Source organism: the organism of the source record quoted next, unplaced genomic scaffold (assembly GCF_019419815.1).
Source record: "Pyrus x bretschneideri cultivar Hongxiangsu unplaced genomic scaffold, Pyrus_bretschneideri_v1 Contig7, whole genome shotgun sequence".
NCBI classification, from domain to species: Eukaryota; Viridiplantae; Streptophyta; class Magnoliopsida; order Rosales; family Rosaceae; genus Pyrus; species Pyrus x bretschneideri.
The window spans coordinates 5,947,353-5,967,985 of NW_025999809.1; the positions used below are offsets into that span (position 1 = coordinate 5,947,353).

A 20,633-nucleotide genomic window follows, 5' to 3' on the forward strand; every position below is an offset into this window, starting at 1 on the left:
CAAAACCCACAGTAATGTTTCCCTAGACGTATTGGTTGCGTACTGATGCATCATCACGGAGTATCGCTTCTGTTTCCTAACAGTCAGAACCGTAGGAAATAAACCATCTTACTCATGACTTAGAGTTAACAGTTACCATCTTTGCTTCAAAACCGGATAACACTTTTCTGTGGAGAAATGTGTCCAAAATCTTTACTAACCGCATACTTCTCAAATACACCTTCATTTGAAATAAGCTAAATTTTTAACAATGACGATGGAAAAACCAAAGCAACGTCTATGATTGCAATATCATGTATTACCCCAGTTGTGCAAACGTAATTATTGTTACCGCAGCAAAAGACAATTATACCCTTAAACACTTTCACCCTACCCTACTCCATTCCAGTTGGAATTCACAATTTTTGATATGACATTACCTACAAATTATCAAGAAATCGTTCGAGTGGTTATAAACACTTCCAAAATCCAAATGGAGATGGGGAAATATCACCATAAGCTCTCGGTCTGAGGTATCTTGTACATGTAGAGATTATGACGATGTTTCAGTGATTATTGACTGACTTGACAAGTCAACTCACTCTCTGTTGATCCAAAGGGACTACATTTTAGACCACTTGGTAAAATTCCTCATTCTTGAAGTTATCAGATTTTCTGACACTTCGATTAGCATCTATTTTGATTGTGATTCCATATTCACCTCTTTGTGCTGGAAAGCTTTTCAGTCCACCATGGGTACGTGTCTACCCTACTGCAGTTTGTATCATTTTTCTTCAGCCGACAGACCGTCTAGGAGAATAACTCAGACATTGAAATGTTAGCTATAACCATTAATTCCTCAAATCAACCAACAAATACTCTGCTAAACGGATATTTACCGTTGGTGACTAATTCTTCCGAAAGCTACCATGGCAACTAGATGTCATGCAATAATTCCAGTTACCTTGTATTCTAGATTTGTTGGACTTGTTTTGACCTTCAAATTCTTGAGTGTTCTTTTAGTCTTTTCGGCGTAGTTTTTTGCTAAACCCGAGAAAATTTATAATGAATCTGCTCATTGAAGCGTTGTGAACCACATTGTTCGATTACATGGTGTCTCTGATACTATTGTATCTCACCGTGAACACGTTTGATTTTCAAGTCTTAGAAATCATCTTGGAAGCCATAGGTACTAAGTTGTTATTCAATACCACATAGACTAACGACCAATCTAAATGAACTACTCGGACCTTGGAGAACATGTTGCGTTTTGTATGTTCTGTAGTTTTAGCATGGTTATGATATACACTTATCTTTGTTAGAGTAGCGTGTAACTGCCATTACACTTTCGGTTTTAGGCATGGAACCATTTGAGACGTGGTACAAAAATTCAATGCATAATACATAATTGACAGATGAGTATTGTGAACAGGTATCCGAATGATTGAGATTACGATGTAGCAAAATTGTGCGTTATTGACGATGTTGCCCGAGAACGTAATGTGTGAGCACGATCGAGGCATTAATAGGATGATTTAGGTGTATTTCCCCATGGGGGGTATGATGGTAATATTGCACCCTCAGGGATTTATCATTTGCTTATCGAGACAACAGTGAGTTGTCAGTATTGCGGGCTGCAAACTGTAATATTGATAAATTATTCGTTGGATTCGTTAAGCAAGTGGATAAGTAGGTCCGTTTACGTTAGTACATTTATTTATTTATTTATTTTATTGTTTGGGTTTGACCCAAAGATACTACACACTTATTCTCGGAGTAATTGACGCTACGAGTGCGTAGGGAAATTTTTTTTCTAGTTTAGTTTTGATTTCAGTACAACTATTTTAATTTTTACGTTATTATATATGTATTTTTGACGTTATGTTATTATGTATATATTTTTGACTTTATGTTTTTTATAGAGGCATTATACTATAGTATTCTGCTGAAGGAGAAGGAAAGTTTGAGTTTCAGAGGCATGAAAGAGGAATCATTGCAATCCGATCGCGATAGAATGACATTCTCTTTTATGCAACCTTTCTAGCTTGATTTCTTCTTTATATAGTTTCTTTCTATCTTTGAGTATTTTACGTATAATAAATGATTTCAAATTTCAGGGACAAATTTTTTTTAAGGTGGGTAGATTATAACAACTCGTCCCTAATTTTACAATTTTATTAATTTTAAAAGAGTGAATTGATAAAAATAACCCTAGTGGTGAGATTGATGACCTTCGTTAACGGTCATTTTGTGAAGCGTATGAGCTATTATTTTATGATATTCTCGAAGTACTCGATGGTACGAATGCGTGGGTGTAAACGAAATTGAATTTGGAGCTACGATGAGGATTTTACAGAACTACGAATTCGAAAAATACTTTTGTAAAAATTACAATTTTATATTTTATATTTTTATATTATTCTTCTAATATTTTTGAGTTGATGTTTTAAGTATTTTAATAATTTATTTTCTGGCCCGTGCGGCCCACACCAACACAAACTCTCCTCTCACCTCTTGCCACTTGTCACTCATCCCCTAACTCTTTGGGATATTCTCTCTAACTCTCTCGTCTCTCTTTCACTCTTAACTTGCTCTATCCCTTTCTCTCTTCTGCAATGTCCACCGAGACACCACCGACCTCCCCACTCCAGTGAGGTCGACGACCTACCAAGTTAACACCCTTATCCCTCCCCTACAACCAAGTTTCATCACCACCATCAAACTAGGACACCTAGACCTGTGAGCTCAATGTTTTTCGACAAGAATCTCGTGACTTTCAGTGTAAGTAAGCTTAGAAAAGCCCCCAAGATCTTCATGGATCGTGTTTAAGATACAATTATTATGTTTTTGAGACGTTTTAGTGTTGTTTGGATGCAGAAATACCTCGGGGGAAACTTCCCTAGTTTTCTGGCGAAGGACCCTTGTGTTTGCAGGCTATTTCCAGCCAACTCTGACCACGACTCAGCCACTTTTTCATACGAATCTCTTCTCCTTACTCCTACGAATCTCTTCTCCTCACTCCAAGCTTCATTTACATAGGTAGAACATCGATTTTGGTTAAGAATCGAGCTCGAACGAAGTTCGGGAAACTTCCCGGCCAAACTCGATTAGTCCGGCCTTCTTCTTCGATGGGTCTAGTCGACCCCTGAGCACCAAACAGATCAAACCGACCTGGAAAAAAAAAAAAAAAAAAAAACCTGGTCTAAACCTTTGGCCCAAGCCCGGCCCAATTTCGAAATGGGCTTAGAATATTTTGGAAATATTCTCTGAAATATTCTTTAGAATATTATTTGTGTTGACTTTTTCGAAATTTTCTTGGAAACCCTCATAGGCTAATTTCGACATTCCGAGTCTATTTTTGGCGTCCATTTAGTGAAATTCCGAAGTTTTAATGTAGTTGACCGCCAGGGCATCTCGGTTGACTTTTTAAGGTTGACTATTGACTTTTCACAGACTTTTTACAAAATTTGCCTCAGACCCCTCTTAGCATATTTCGACGCTCTAATTTCAAATTCACATTCCGTTTTCACAAATTTGATCGTTTAAGTTGAGTTTTACTAATGGGTCCCAATATTATGCTTAGGTGTGATTACTATAGGAGACTTCGGCTCTTCCAGCTGGAACGGATGTGATCTCGCAAGTATATGCGAGTGGGTCTTTTCTTTTATATAGTATATATATTTCTTAGTTTCCATGTATATTATTTATTAATGAATTTTCTACATGATTGCCATAATTAAATTAATGGTTATAAGAAAATGTCGTATTGTTGGGAAATTATGAATAATCCTATGGGATGCACTTGTAAGCGGACTATGCGGAATGCCTTAATTATATTTACAGCTCAGAGTAGTATTATATTGACTAGAATTGTTAAATTATTGTGGCATTATCATATTTACGTTATCTGCTGATCATATGCTACACTGGTGTCAATACTTGCCCAGGCCAGGGCCAGTTTTCACATGTATGTTCACATTGCACCGTACGCTCACTTTGGATCCATTGTAGGTGCCAATCATGTCCTAGATTGCTATAGGCAATTAGGACTCATAAGTGATGCACATAGCGCCAGTCTTCACGTGATTGCAGTACTAAAGTGTAAGTCATTATTACACCCAGTCCTGTTTATGTCAAAATACCTTTGCATGAACTCGTGTGTTACCGTATGTCGATGAGCACCCATTTTGATATTCGTTTATGTGAGTTATTGTGGTTTCCACATCACTACACTTTATGGCTTCGTTACCCTCCTGGTGTTAGCCAACGCATCTATATTCGGAGTCTAGGTGGACATTCCGGGTCAAGATGTGTCAAAATGAGCATTGATTACTATGCTTTGAAAATAAAAAGCACTTTTTTTAGAAGCATGGTAGATTCTGCATCTACTTTTCTACTTTCATTGACAATAGTTTTCTTAAAAAAAACACTTTTTTCTTGTTTTACAAACACATTTAATATTTCAGATTTTTTTAATAAGCTCTTTTTTTTTTTTTTTTTTTTTTTTTTTTTTAAACACAGCAATCCCAAGCAAAAGTGGTACAATGAGTTAATAAATCCCACCACATAATTTCTGAACTCTCTCTCCTCACTCTGTTTGCCACCAGCCCTCTTTCCCTCTTTTCCCTCAATAAAATAGGTCTACAACAGTTAGAGCATGCTAATTGGATTTGTTGAAGAATGAAGTGTGTAGATCTTAAGCTCCCTTCTTATACGGTCTCTAGCTATTCTTGTCCAAACTTAAATATGTGACGTCTAAAAGTTATCGCCTCTCACTTTCTCCATCTCTCTCTATAGTGGCCATTCAATAGGGTCCTGTATGTGTTGAGTATGCACGTTGCACCATCCACACCACAAAGTGCAATGTTTGGGCGCTTACGATAAGTGATTAATGGTGGTAAAGCAATTCTTTCTGAATTTGAACAAGCATGCACTTCTTCTAGTTCAAAAACTCCCATCCATATTCCAATACTCCATCACTCCGGTCCTACTACTTGATTTTTATTAATTGCCTGCGTACAAGCCCTTTATCTAAATGGAGATTAGTTGTGGGACTCACTTCACATCAAATTTCAACAATTCGAACAATTTATTTTGTAAGTGTCCAAGTGTTCTTAAAAGTATGTATACATATATATATATATATATGTTTATATTTATATGTATTAGGGTTTCAGCAACAACCGCCAGTCGGTTTTTTTCAAGAGTATTGAAACCTATCAAGAGTATTTTGTCTCCCATGAACTATAAATCAACAAACATCGACTTGAAATTAACAGTAATGGCGGCCCCAAAACTTATGATTCTACCTGCATACCGATCTCCATACTAACTATAACAGCTAGTATATCTGTGAAGATCTATATTTTGGTGGGAGGAGATCGTGTGTTTAAGCTCTTGTTGCGATTACTTTTAAAATAACTTTTTTTGTTCATAATGCTTTTTATAAAAGTACTTTAATTAAAAAATACGTCGATTTTTTTGTCATAAATTCCAGTTGCTTTGATAAACGTTTGGAAGAAGTGCTTTTAGGTCTTGAAGAAGGGCATATAGGTGCTAGTAAGCAATACATATCACTGCAGCCAGCTTAATTAGTGGTGTTGAAGCTGTTTAATTAGATGATTAGAGATTGTTGTGTTTATCTTAATTAATGAAGATTATTATAAAGTATATCTTAAAAGTTGAGCTCTCTCTTACATAATATAATTAAGATCATTTTGTTCAGTCAAATAGAGAAAAGCCTCTTTCTTTTATCGTATCATAACATGTTGGCTTACGTGTTTGGCCGTTAGATTTTATGTGCTCCACGTGATTTAATTTGTGTTGTCCATATGTTAAGATTGAAAATTTATCACACATGATGGGGCATTATTGAGAGTAAGAATCACAAATTGAAGGAGACATTGCATGTACTTGTATAAGCGGTGAACTATTCCTTATGGTAATGCCTCATCTTCCTTAAATAAGTACTTTTCCAAAAGGTACTTTTGGATTATTTTTTTTCAACACACATAAAAGCGTTTTTTTGGACAGCCAAAAAACCCCTAAATCTCAATGTTGGGAGGTAAGTGGCTTGTTGTTCCACAGTTATTAGACCACCAATTAAGTAAATGATAAACGGCTGCCGTGCCTCAATCCAACCATAAACCCTAGCTGTTGTACGTTATACTTGTATCTCTTCTCTTTTAGTTTAATCTTTTTCCAACACGGATTCATATTGTACCAATGACCTACGGCATATTGGTCCTTGATAGAGTGAGGTTTTCAGTTAAATTCTCTGCAATCTAATATTAAAACAATATGAGTCACTTAGTACTACGGTCTAGTGGTATTCCTCTTCACTTATAAGTGAGAGGTCTTTAGTTCGATTCTCGCAGGTGAAGTTGAATCACATTATTATGTCAAGTCCATTGTGAGACTTAGCTCACTCTCTCACCCATTAGTATAGATACTATCATTATGAAGTTCAAACCCTATGACATACTGGTAAAGACAACGTCCAACAAAGATATCACCATGTTCAAAATAGAGAGTTCAGATACTATAAAGCATCTCTAGGCCATGGTCCAGTTCAAGGAAGGCGTTATGGCGGAGCGACAAACCCTAGTTTACAACAGCAAAGTGCTGGATCGTGACAACGAAACCCTATCAGCGTGCAATGTTGAAAGTTGGCCTACTGTTCATGCAATCTTTTGTCTTGATGAGAAAATCAATCCAAAAGTGTAGATTTTAGTGTCAAAGTATTTCAAATTCATAATCAGTTCTAAGTGTACATGGTAATATATTAGGCAAGAAAAGAGAATGGTTACAAACAACCATCTTTACCCTAGAGACCGGGTAAACCTAGGACACAAGCTTTTCCTTAATTTAAGGTGATTTACATCAAACCCAAGACTAAGAAATAATTAGCAAGTTAAGTGCCTTGAATCAAGGAGGAGAGAAAGCTGGAAAGCAAAACTGGTGGTTGACTTTTGGATCCATGATTACTTGGAAACTTGTGATACAAGGTGACATGCTAGGGTTTAGTGACTAGTTCCAACACTCCCTCTCAAGCTGGATCATGGAGTGTAGTCGAGCCAAGCTTGCTTAGGAGACGGTGACATTGATGAGAGGGTAGCTGGTCATGACTCCGAGTGAATTGAGTTTCAATGACTTGTGTTTGAACTTGAGCTCTGATGAAATGGCAATCCACCTCGATGTGCTTGGTTCTTTCGTGAAAAACAAGATTGGTTGCAATGTGCATGGCAGCCTGGTTATCACGCATGAAAGATATAGGAGCGTGATGAGAAAACCCTAAATCTAAAACAAGGCTTTTAAGCCAGATTAATTCACATGCACTAGCTGCCATTGCTCGATACTTTGCTTCAGCACTAGATCAAGCAATAACATTTTGCTTCGTACTTTTCCATGTCACAAGGTTTCCTCTAACGAAAATGCAATATCCAGTGGTGGATTTTCTATCAATTTTACTACCTGCCCAGTCTACATCAGTGTAAGCACTGATTTCTATAGACTGATTGTTTGACATAAGAAAGCCTTTGTCCAGTGAACTTTTGAGGTAACGCATGATGCGTTTGACAAGTTAAAGGTGTTGCATTATAGGAACATGCATAAACTAACTGACTAAGCTAACAGCATAGCTGATGTCGGGGTGTGTGATAGTGAGATAGATAAGTTTACCCACCAACCTTTGATAGTAGCTTATATTTGCGAGAGTTTCTCCAGTCAGGTTGATCTTCAGTTTGTTGTCAATAGGTGTGATGGCAGGCTTGCAATCAGTGAGACTAGCCTCAGTGAGTAAATCAACAACGTACTTTCTTTGGCTGAGAAATAACCCTTTATGAGAGATGGCCATTTCAATGCCAAGAAAATACTCTAATCTCCCAAGATCTTTGATGGCAAATGTGTGATGTAAGGAACGTATCAAGGCTTCAATTTCACTCTCATTGTCACCAGTGATAATTAGATCATCAACATAGATGAGAACTACAAGTTTACCACTAGAGCCATTTCAAATAAATAATGAGGAATCAACATTGCTTCTTATAAACCATGCCTTCTCTAAGATAGAACTTAGCTTGGCATACCATGCCCTAGAAGATTGTTTTAATCCATAGATTGCCTTGTGCAGCTTACAAACCATTCATTTTTCCACCTGAATATAACCTGGTAGAGGTTGTATGTAGACTTCTTCTTGAAGTTCTCCATGAAGAAAAGCGTTTTTTACATCCATTTGGTACAAAGACCAACCACAGTTGATTGCCATAGAGAATAATACCCTAACAGTGTTCATTTTAGCCACTGGGGCAAAGGTTTCCTTGTAATCAACCCCGAATGTCTGAGTGAAGCAACGAGTCACAAGTCTAGCACTGGGGTAAAGGTTTCAACTATATTTCACTTTTAGCTTTCATGAGATAAAGGAAGTGACACAAGTGCAGTCATCCACAAATATGACAAAATATTTATAGCCTTCCATTGATTCAACAGTAGGACTTCATACATCAGTGTGAACAAGTTCAAAAGGTATGCTAGACCTAGACACTGAGGTTCCAAAATGTAACCTAGCAAACTTTGAGTAATGACATGTATCACACTTAGTTAGTGGGTGACAAAACTTGGGAAATCATTTTGACAAAACAACTTCTGATGGATGGGCTAGCCTTCGATGCCAAAGTTGTTGGTCCTTGGAAGGGCTTGGTTGAGCTTGAAGGGCTTTTGACAATAAAGGCTTCGTGCAAAAATAATAAAGACCATTTTCATAGAATCTTTCACCAATCCTCCTCTTGGTGAAAGCATCCTGAAAAATGACATTTGTGGGTGAGTATATGGCTAGGCAATTTAGAGTGTTAGTGAGTTGTCCTACTGACATCAATTGAAACGGAAAAGATGGTACATATAAGGCAGTAGACTCTACGGTGTTTGAGACTAAACCTAGTTTTCCTTTTCCCATGATTGAGACATTTTTTCCATTTGCAACTAACACATGAGATGGTTTTGACAAGGCTTGGAAATCATGTAGATTTGAGGCTTTATTTGTCATGTGATCAGAAGCACCCGAGTCAATTATCCAACAATCATGATTATTATTAGTTTGTAGTGCAGTTGAGAATGCTTTGAAGATACCTAAAGCTACATCTTGTGAAAGATGATCATGATTAACTAGAAATTTTGCAAATTGTCTAAGGAAAGCAATGTGGTTGTTCCTTTTACCCTTTGATGCTTGTGTAGCTTCTCCATGATTTTTAGTTTGCAAATAGGCTGCAAACTCATTGATAAGAGTCACAAGGTTGGCTATGAAGTCCACCAAGCCATGATTGAGAGAGCTGGTAGCATTATTGGTAGCATGTTAAGCCTTAAAGGGAACCACTGATGAAGATTTTGAAGCCATCATCATGTTGTCTTTGAACTTGGGCTTAAGTTCAGGATGTAACTCCCAACACCTATCTTTTGTGTGTCCAGCAGCATTGTAGTACTTGCAATTTAGGTATGGATTATTTCCTTTGTATACCTTGGACTCATAACTCCTGTGGTTTGCAACATATCCTCAAGTCTTTAATAGCTTAAGATTAGACTTCATATTCATCACCGTTCTTCTTGCTTCTTCACGTTGTACCGTAGCACAAATAGTCTTGAATGGTGGTAGCTGCGCACTCATTAGTATGTGGCTTCTGAGATCTTCATATCCTGAGCTGAGACTTGTAAGCAGTTGATAGATCTTATCCTCCTCAGCTCTTTTGAGAAGAATAGTTTTGAGAAGAATAGTGGGATCTGTGGTGTGAGGGAGATATACATCCAACTCATTCCACATAGTCTTCAAGCTGCCAAGATGTTGAACAAATGACTTCTTTTCTTGCTAAAGACAAGTGATATCCCTCTTTAACTGGAATACCCGAGCATAATTATTCTAATTTCCATACATATCCTTCACAGATTTCCACAAATCTTGTGAGTAATTAAATATCTCAGTGACATGTTTCTCCATAGTGTTGAGCAACAAAGACATGACGACCTAGTCCTTACACAGCCATGCTTCATAGGCCTGAGAAGAAGGATCTAGAGTTTCAACACTACCATTGTTGATCCCTAACTTTCCCTTTCCTCCTAAGGCAAGTGAAACTGCCCTAGACCAAGGAAGGTAGTTGAGCTCATTCAATAACACCGAGCATAAGCATTGGTTGGTATTGACTTCAGATTCTAAGAAACTCGAAGGAACTACCTGAGAGCTTTCTCCCTCAAGATTAATTGAGCTTTCTTCAGCCATTACAGAAGCTCACAAAAATAACAGCAGAAACAAAAAAAGGGGCAGAGACAAGTCAAGGATGACACTTCTCTGATACCATGTAGTTTCAAAGTATTTCAAATTCATAATCAATTCTAAGTGTACATGGCAGTATATGTAGGCAAGAAAAAAAGAATGGTTACAAGCAACCATCTTTACATGAAACCCTAGAGACCGGGTAAACCTAGGACACAAGCTTTTCCTTAGTTTAAGGTGATTTACATCAAACCCAGGACTAAGAAGTAATCAGCGACTTAAGTGCCTTGAATCAAGGAGGAGAGAAAGCTGGAAACCAAAGCTGGTGGTTGACTTTGTGGTTCCATGATTACTTGGAGACTTGTGATACGAGGTGACATGCTAGGGTTTAGTGATTGGTTCCAACAAAAAGTTTGTGCGAGTAACCATGTCAAGGTACAGGAATGGGAACCAGTTTTGGTGGACGTAAAACCGTGGTTTACTGGTGCAGAAATTAAGGCAGTGACGGAGAGGTGGTAGGGTTTGGTTTGGACGATTACGTGGTGAGCCACGGTGAGGAGTTTGTAGAGGATTAGTGACTGCAATGTCAATAAGAAACTTCTTTTTACGTTGTTGTCAGTAGGGAATAGATTTCTGATTATCGCCAGTGGTTGTGGTTGGGAAGAATTGATTTCGGTGAGTGAATCGAATACTGTTCGTGATTTGAAGAAGACTGCTGGAAAGTTTGCAGAAGTGCAAGTGTGCAACTTGACAAACTATGGCCTTTTCATGGTGAACATATGTTTTATCTTTGACGATGATGAGAAAAACCTAGGGTTTTACCATGTGAACGAGAGATCAACGATTTAGGTGTTCGGTTCTTCTTCGAAACTGTCCATCAAGATGCCGCAGGTTGGAGAAACAACCGCGCTTAGCGTCTACAAGGTCAGTTCATAATGGACATCAAGCAGCATATTTGTGAGAAGATGGGGATCCCATGTAAAAGTCAGAAACATTTTACAAGGGCCAGTTGCTTGATGAGGCTGAGTGCCTCAAAACCTACAACATTGAAAGGAATTGTGTTATTTATGCAGTTTTCCGCTGTGGTGATCAAGCTGAAGAAGTTGAAGAAACCGAAGAAAAAAGCTTGACTTTTTGGGCCACTTAGTACTAAGGTTTAGTGTATTCCTCTTCACTTGTAAATGAGAGGTCTTAGGTTTGATTCTCACCAAAGACGAATTTGAACTACATTATTGCTAGCCCATTGTGAGATTAACCCACCTCCCCTCCCCCTTTGCATAGATAATATCATTTGTTAAAAAAAAAAACTCGACATTTTGGAAGACAGAGAGAACTCGAAAGAATACCTGGTGAAGCACTCCTATTTCCATGAACCGGAAAGAAAACCAGATCCAAAACCAGAGTATGACCAGGATTCACTTGAAATCCAATTAAGTTCTTCCCATACGATTTTTGGTATCAAGGTAATAGTTGAGAGCATGCTAGATCTCCCAATTTGTGACCAACAACCATACTGTTACGATGAAATGCTAAAAGATTGGGAAAGTATTTCGGATTGCAAGGTTACAAATTGGTACTTTTCCAGCTCTCCATTGGCAACCAACGTCCAAACACCCGATGTTACGGAACTGAGACTTCCAGCTAAGAGTTTGGACATCATCGATGATGTTTGGATTCCCCCACCGATGATTGAAGACATTAACGGGCCGCCATGTCTCCGGTACTCGCCTCATGGTCACGAAAACGCTGGCTCAGTATGGCATACAGTCAGGTGCTGATTTATTGTTGGACTGTTTGGTGCAGATCAACAAGACGGGGCCAAACGGTACTATCACTATGGTGGATGTGAACCTTTCTTACATAATCAAGGCAGTGAATGAGAAGACTGAATGGGGAAAGAACCAAAATCTTCATTAAATAAAGATAAAATGATAAAAATATCTTTAATTTTGTCAAATCATTTTGGACATTGTTTATTAAATTGAGGGTGTTTTTATCATTTTGATATTATAATAACATTTTCACGAAATGACCAAAATGATTGATAGTGAATAGACGCAGAGACTACTTCCGTTGATTTCAAATATCAGAAACCAAAATAAAGCATGTTAGCTTCCACTGAAAATTCGTAACCCAATTCATCTTTGCATCTCAACTACTCTCTGCGAGTACAGAGTGGGACCAAAGTGACAGTAAAATTGAGTGGCATTGGATTAAATTCAACCAAACACCCCGGTGATCAAGAATTTTGATCGCAAAATGTTGTGCAAACATTCTAACATCGGTATTCCAGTTATCATGCAACTCAATCAGCAGCTTCATCTAAGGAAACAACCTGCTCTTCGCCATGATTCTTCATGATCATTCAGTTCAGTAATACATATAGCTTTCTACGGTGCCTATATTTATGCATAATTTGAGAAGTACATGAAAACGGGTTATTGAGGCCTTCTCTGCTTGATGTCCATTGGCGATACTAGGCAAATCAGAGTAAACGTGAGAGAAGTCTAAGGGAGAGGGGAGCCAAGATCCTCGTCTACCCTATCCTCTTGGCATTTCTTAAGAAGGTGGAGCTGGCGTCGCAAGTGCAAAACCTGTGCCATGCCAGTATAGGTAATGTTATAAAATCTTGGAAATAAAAGTCGGGCGCAGATTCAAATTATCTGATCAAAGACAAATTAACTTGAAAAAAATTGCTGAAAACTACCAAACATTTAAGCTTACCTCTTCTTGAAGCAAAGTAGGAAGATTTACAGTGGAAACAAGGTTAGATATTTCTTTTGAAAGCTTCTCATCTTTGATCCCAGACCATGTACCTGGGGGCAAGGCCAGTAGAAGTACTGTTACAACGTCATTGCTAGCTGGATGCATCCCAATTGCACAAGAACATCCTGAATTTGTTTTTGACGAAGGAACAAGCATGTCCATCCTCTCCTCAGCTCCACCATTTACCACCATCCCGCTCACAACCGTGGCTGGCTTGTCGCCATTAGCCTTCAAGCATTTCACACATGTTTCCTGACAGCAATACACCCCCCAGGAGGCAGACTTCCCCGACAAAATTTGTGCGCCTTGGCAGCAAACACTCGCAGCAATGTTGCGCAAGTTTTCTTCGTGACCAGAATATAAGTTTCCGCAGCATGAATGTGCTGAAGATAATAATTCTGCCACATGTTTAAAAAGGCCAGTGTCCTGGACTTGTCTCAGTACCTTCCCCTGCAAATAAATAATCGGGTATTTAAATTACAAACTAGAAAATAGTTTGGGGTTCTTAAAGATAAAAAAAAAATGGGACGATTTGATAGGAAAAGGGAAAACGACGAAACTGAAGGCCTAGATCACCTTGACAGCAAGCCTAGCTTTTTCCTCTGGGCTTAAGCTTTGGCCACCATCTTCTTGTCTCCGAACTTCTGCAACCCACTTGATGAATTGCCCAAAATAGGATGGGAGCGACATGAAAACAACAGAGAGAACTTCCTGAATGTCATTCACCTCCTCTGATTTTAGAAGAAGAGGAACATCATCCATTAAGTATTTCGCAACACCGACCCAACTCTCATGTTTGCAGCTCTGCAAGAAATAAATATCACAGAAAAATAGATAAATATCTTCAACGATCATAAAATAAGTAAGCAACCCAAGATTTGTGATAACTCCAGCACACAAACATAAATACTTTTGTCAAACACAAACACACAAACATATGAGAGAGACAGCTTGCAATAATGACATACAACAAATCAAAACACACCATATAGGTAGAAGTCATATTATCGAAGACAGGAAAAAGTATATAAACAAATTACTAGGCCGCGGAGAAAGGGAAAAAGACATGCACATTCAGACAACCAGAATGAAACCCAACCGAACTGTGTATGGGGGAGTTCGGTTTGGGTTTGGTTTGGGTTTTGAAGCCATTAAATTGACGAATTCAATCATACCAGGGTATAAAGTTGACCTGGTTCCCTGTGCGGCCTAGATATAAGCATGAACCTGGGCACATTTGAGAACTAAGAATGTCATTGAAATTCAACGCGTTTCATATTCTAGCAAAAATATATAGCAATGGCTCTCAACATGCACATCTGATATAATTTGCAATAGGTAATATTCACTAGCATGCATGAATACCTACCCTCTGCGTTGTCCAGTAGAGGAATCAACATTATTCATGGCGTCCCAAAGAATTTTGAGGGGCACCCAATGAGGAGGATACTTAAAACGTGCAACGTCCAGAATAAGTGCCATGTCTCTTCCAGCATGAAATCCACCAATTGGTGAAAAATGACCGGTACCTGTCTGCAATAAACAAATTCATTTGTACTTCAATACTTGATCAAATTTCAAAGAATTGGGGAGTGTGACACGGGGCCATATAAGCAGAATCATCAAGTGAGATAATCATCAGGAGTTGTATTAACAAGTTCCCATAGTTCGATTCAAATAAGCTGTGTATAATAAGGCTGAGAAATATTAAGCATTTCCACAGGTAACTAAAACTTATCAATGGTTCACCAAAGAAAATGTAGAGTAGTATAGTAATAATAACCTGTTTGAGAGCGGATCTATCATATGATGAGATCACATGACAATCATCAGAAGTAGAACATCTCAATACATATTTACGAAACTGATCAATTGTGCTATGATTTGTGCGAAAGGCTTCAACTTTTGCTCCAGCGCAGTGAGCCAAGCAAACAAGCTTCCCAAATGAGATGCCTCTTACTTTGACAGTCTCCAAAGGCTCGCAGCAGTCTAACATAGATTCATCAAACCATCTCCAGGGTCCTGTGAGAAAGAATTCAGTTTATAATATATATACATTATAGGATCAAACTTGACAAAAAAAATCGCTTAACATAAACGTTTATTACATTCAAGGCATTTGCAAACAAGGATGGAGTCAGTAATGAGAGGCAACAACTACTATAATGTGTAAAGCATTTTATTCTACTAGCAAGGAAAAACATCATACAATATTAAAGCATCAGACTTGTAAGAGGTAACCAAGAACAAATTCTTAAATCCCACAAAGTTATACTTCATCACTCCAAACATCGTACTCGATAGGACAAGAAAGCAATTAGTCTAAAGCAGTTTGATCATCAACAACTCAGATTATAACGACCTGGACAATTTCGAAAGTCAATGTAGTCGGAAATCCAATAGAACTTAAATGGACGCAATTAACAAGATAGCCAATATAACGAAACTTGACTTGTGAATTTTAAAATGCCATTCACTAGCTTGATCAACAACAAAATCATACCTTCAATCCTATTAGCTGATAAAACTTAAACTTTACCTTTCCATTTCCTTCCGGGATCAATAGCAAGGGCATTCAAAACCATGGACAGGCTCGCCAATCCACAATAAGCGGGCTCTGATTGCGTCTGAAAAGAAGAAATCAACCTATAGAAGTTTTCCATAGTCCCACTCTGAATGGCTTCAAGAAAAAGCTCCTGCAATTCGAAAACCACCAAATCTAGTAACCCAAAAACAATGGTTCTGAACAGCAACACATCACAAGCACAAAAGTCACTCACTCCCAAGAAAAGCACCATATAATTTGACACGAATAATCCGCAACATTCCCAAAAACACAGGCAGCCAAATAAATGTTGTGTCATACATAAACTGAACTCAACATTTTGTACCCAAAACAAAAATCGGGGGAAAAGGAAAATTCAGATTGTATTATAAAAAGGGTATCTATAGAAAAAGTTAAAGTTTCAAGCTTTAATGCTAAATGTTAAGCTCACACAAAAAATTTAAAAATTGGGGGAAACTAAAACATAATAGAACTCAAGAAAAAGTAAGTGACGGAGTGAGGAAGCTGCATCTAAAGGTTGTACCTTTCCCCGTAAGGAAGCAAATTCGACTGCAGGAGGAGAAGGAAGGATTCGTCCGTACAGCCCCGCCATAGCCATTTTTCTTCTTCTTTTTTTTTTTTTTGTTTTTTCTAAAAATTAAACAAATAAAACCCAAGAAAATTTCGGGGAAGAAAATCTGATCTGGGCAGGACTGAGAAAATTGAAGTGTCCAAGTCAAGGGGTTTGGGGTTTTGGTTCGGGTCGGCGTCATTTCCGTGGGACAATTCTCTATTGCGTTCGATTAGGAAAGGGAACCCGCGTAATTAACTATTTCAAACGCCAGGGCTTTTAAGCTAGTTTGGTATTTATGTGCTCTGAAAAAAATAATTGTTTTTGTTGTGATGTGAGAATAAACAGCTGTGAAATAAAGTAGCAGAGTGTTTGGTAAACTTTTTTGTAAAAGTGCTTTTGGAAAAAAAAAAAAAAAAAAAACCAGTATTATAGTGTTTGGTAAACTTTTATGTAAAATAACTGTGATTGTGTGAATGACCAAAAATTGTATAATACTAGATGTGCCATTAATTTAATTTTCTTAACAAATAAAGATGAATTACTAAATATACTTTATTTTTTTCAAAGCATAGTAATACCAAACCAACCCTTCAATAGCACTTATGAACAAAAATGGTTTTTAAAGTAGCAAAATCCCACACCAAACTGAAACCTATCTTGTTATCCAGCATTTCATATTATGCTATTTTTTGCTTAACTACTTAGCATAAGCATTTCAGTTCAAGGTTCGAAGAAAAAACCCCGAATGGGACATCTAATGTAACAAAATTAACTTTAATGAATCTCAAGATGCCATGCATCAAGTCACAACGAATATCACCTTACACATATAGTAGAATCTAAGCATTTGGAAACTTAGTAACACAACATTATCAAAGAAAATCGAGAATTTCATTAAGAGAAAAGAAAGGGTAAGTCTCAAAACAAAACACTACACTCAACATAGAGGATCATCCTACTCTCCTTCACTGACCACCAGGCAGTGTCTTGATAACATCCGAATCACCTAAAGATAATACCAAATGACAAAGTTAGCCAAATCAGTTTTTGTCGGCAAACAAACTGCTTAGAATGATACGAAAACTATGGAGTACCTGCATCAATGATGCTAAGGCAAGACACCCGGAAGTACTTTCCACATGCTGTACCAAGCTCAACATTGTCTGAAAACAGAACAAATGGTAAGCCAAATGAAAAGATACAGGTATAGTAGGCAAACTAATTCTCATTTTATTAAAATAAAATGAATAAAAGCATAAGACTCAGGATTCTGCAGCATATATGATCATACTTATGTTATACATGGGAGCACGAAGAAAGACCCAACATACTAATCAGTAAAGGGAGATCTTATTCCATACAGGATACAAAACTAGATGATAAATAAAAAGGCATTTTATGCATGCAAGAATTTCAAACATAATGAAAGTAGTGTGACCTAAGAGTAACTCAACTAGACTAAGCAACAACGTACTACCACAACAAACCAATATTTTACGGAAGGAAGATATATGTTCCTAAATCACGCAAACACAGAACAAGATGTGAATGGAAGAACTAATGAATAACCACAACAAAGTATACCGTCCAGTGAAAATCCAAGAACCAATAGGGTAAGTTAAGATGACCAAGACAATCAGACACCGTGGACTAATCGACACAGTGAGATAAGTTGCAACATCTAACAGCCAATACATATCCCATTAATCTAAACCTTCTGCGTACCAGCAATCAAAGAACAATCAAACAGCTAAACCTTCTGCTACACCAGAAGTGAACAAAAATACTGCATTACCAAAGGGATTGTAAGATGCCTACCATAAAACTCATATCAAAATATTTATCAGAGAAGATCAGCAAATTCAAGCTTATTGGATGATTCTAACATCTCCTAAATTGTAGATATCAACACATAACCCGAACCCGATATACACCTTTACTAAAAACATACAATTTCATTTTTCATTCACCTTTTTATCCTTCTACAAAACTCTGCAACAAAACACAAGGTACCTGCATTGCATCACTTATATTCTCTCTCTCACTTTTATTAACATGCAAAACTCAAGTCATCGTTACTTCATCACTAACAGCAGAAGACTAACCTCTGAGGCATAGAGTTCAAATTTGCACAAATCACCAGGGGAATCTTCAACTTGGCAATTTTCTCAAGTGCATGGATGAGGGTTTCAACCTTGTATCAGAAAAGACAAATAACTGTATTCATCCTAAACCAAAAACTGTGAACCAAAAACTCAAACCTAGTACTAATTAAAAAGAATAACATAAACACAAACAACTCTTTAATCCAAAACAAGATTTAGGGAACAAACATGCATTATCACTTCTCACACTTAATATGCATCAAGATTCAGTCAAGGAAAATAAATAGAGAAGTAATCAATTTTTCTTACTTCTCCCTTAAATTTTCTTGTTTCCCTCACAAACCCTAATTTTTCCCCCAATTGTTTTCTCCATCCCCATTTTTTTTCCCGACACCCATACACTCTTCCCACCCCTCTCACTCTCCTCATCCCCAAATTTAAAAATCCAAACAAATAAATAACAAAATTTTAGACAAGAGAAGCTTACCAGAGGAATAAGGGAAGGCGACGGCAAAAGAAGAAGGGAAGGCGACAACGGTGTCTGTGGTGCTGAGGCTGATGGAGAGAGAGAAAGAGAGAGAGAGAAAGAGGAAAATGAGGAGGAAGAAGTGCAGTGGCAGGCAACAAAGGAGAAAAGGGTGTGCGCGAATCTTTGAGTGTTCTGCGAAAGGAAGGCGTGCGAGAGAAATAATGGTAATGTTGGCAATTTGAAAATTTCATTAATAAAATTATTGTAGCTCCGTGGTTTCACAAATAAGCTACTTTCTGAAGCTTTTTTTTGCAACTTCCCATTTTTAGCTTTTTTCCATCCAAAACTTTGACATAAAGCTGATTTTGAGAGTTTACCAAACACCAAAAACCCTCCCAACTTTTTTTCATACCCACTTTTTTATTAAAATCACCTCAATCCCAAACCAGGGCTAAGTTTCCCAATTAACAATCCAAATGTTAGGATTGTGGTTTACTTGATCACAATTATATGACCGTTAAGCATTATTAGTGAACTAAAGTTATTTTACTTAGTTTAATAAGTGAGCGGCCAATTGACAATGGTTGTTTGGGAAAGGGAATATAAGCATCAATAGTCTGAGAGTCCTTGTAACGATTATTTGATTAAAAAACAATATTGCAAAAAATATTCAGTTCTCTCTCTATCGTCTCATTTCTCCATACTCTGTGCCATTGTTACTAGTTGCTTGTAGGTTGAGCTAAGGAGCTAGAGAATTGATCCTCACATTGGTATCATCCTCTCGATCCTGAGTCTCCCTCTTGTATGCCCCGTCACACTACCAATTCTCGAATGCTTACCAAGGACGTGCACATGTTCGCCATGGAAGCTGCTTTGGAAGCTATCCCTCAACTGATCCAATCCTCGACAGCAAATTCGGAAGCCAAATTCACCTCCATGGAAACGAAATTTGCCTTTTTACTGGAACATTTCTGTCGCGAACCAGCGTCTCAAGGCGGTGTTGGTTCTTTTGCAAATCTATCTTCCCCGGTGCCAGATCCATCGGCTCCTCCACCGATCGTGGCCGATGATGGTGATTTCTGTTGCCTTGACACTCCGCGTTACTAGCGCCGTGATTCTTTTGAAGACAGTGGTTTCACTCCTCGCCCCCAGTTGCAGCATCGTCCGGATTTTCCCCGTTTCTCCAACGACGATGATCCCTAAGCTTGGATCTATAAAGTTGAGCAGTATTTTGCTTACTATCACACCCCAAATCATCAAAATGTGGTGACCGCCTCTTTCCACTTCGAGAATGAGCCGCTACAATGGCTTCGATAACGTGATTGCATCCACTCCACTCCGACTTGGGGAGAATTCACAACTGCTTTGTGCCAGGAGTTTGGCCCTACTGATTTTGAGGTCTACACTGAGTCATTGTTCAAACTCAGACAAACAAGTACTCTTCACGATTATATTGTTGAATTTCGGCACCTTGCTAATTGCAGTTCAGATGTAGGCCTTATATTGTTAAATAGTTGTTTTCTGGGAGGTCTCAAAAAGGAATTGCGCTATGATGTTAAGTTGCTCCGCCTAATTTGGTTCGTGAGGCCATTTCATTTGCTGCTCAATTAGATGCTAAGCTCAATGATCTAAAACCCTACCCTCCAAAACCTCCTCCACTAGCAAAACCTACTTTAGCCTTACCTCCACATCCACTTGTTCGGCCTGAACCCCAAAACCTACCTTACAAGAAACTTATCCCTAAGGAGGTTCAAAGGAAAAAGAAAAAATGAGATTGTTGGTTCTGTGATGAGAAATGGATTCGCGGGCATAAATGTTTACATAAACATCTTCTTATGCTTGATGTCTGTGATGGTTTGGAGCTTGAGGAGTGCGAAGTGTTTGTGCTTTCTATGGTACTAGTGCACATCATGTTGTGAAAACTATGAAGATAGATGGTG

The 20,633-nt window shown here is 38.0% G+C and overlaps 1 protein-coding gene and 1 long non-coding RNA gene across 2 annotated transcripts; both read right to left on the reverse strand.

Annotated features, from left to right (window-relative positions):
• Positions 1-12,421: 12,421 nt before the first annotated feature.
• Positions 12,422-16,366, reverse strand: LOC103958854 (glutathione gamma-glutamylcysteinyltransferase 1-like). The gene is made up of 8 exons (XM_009371169.3): positions 16,090-16,366; positions 15,540-15,696; positions 14,784-15,022; positions 14,370-14,533; positions 14,176-14,227; positions 13,577-13,804; positions 12,959-13,450; positions 12,422-12,828 (listed from the first exon to the last, which is right to left on the reverse strand). Exons 1-8 carry the CDS (start codon positions 16,162-16,164, stop codon positions 12,742-12,744), a joined length of 1,494 nt encoding a protein of 497 aa, XP_009369444.2. The 5' UTR covers positions 16,165-16,366; the 3' UTR covers positions 12,422-12,741.
• A 508-nt stretch (positions 16,367-16,874) lies between these two features.
• LOC103958853 lies at positions 16,875-18,906 on the reverse strand. The gene is made up of 4 exons (XR_668960.3): positions 18,712-18,906; positions 18,225-18,313; positions 17,214-17,282; positions 16,875-17,125 (listed from the first exon to the last, which is right to left on the reverse strand). It is a non-coding gene; the product is annotated as an uncharacterized LOC103958853 (long non-coding RNA).
• Positions 18,907-20,633: the final 1,727 nt, after the last annotated feature.

What these genes read in the sequence shown, in the direction of transcription:
- LOC103958854 (XM_009371169.3), bottom strand. Translation starts at nt 16,164, where the DNA reads ATGGCTATGGCGGGGCTGTACGGACGAATCCTTCCTTCTCCTCCTGCA. An exon ending in TTGCTTCCTTACGGGGAAAG is followed by an intron (nt 15,697 to 16,089) that starts GTACAACCTTTA and finishes TTCGAATTGCAG; the next exon opens with GAGCTTTTTCTTGAAGCCAT. An exon ending in ATAGATCCGCTCTCAAACAG is followed by an intron (nt 14,534 to 14,783) that starts GTTATTATTACT and finishes TGTTTATTGCAG; the next exon opens with ACAGGTACCGGTCATTTTTC.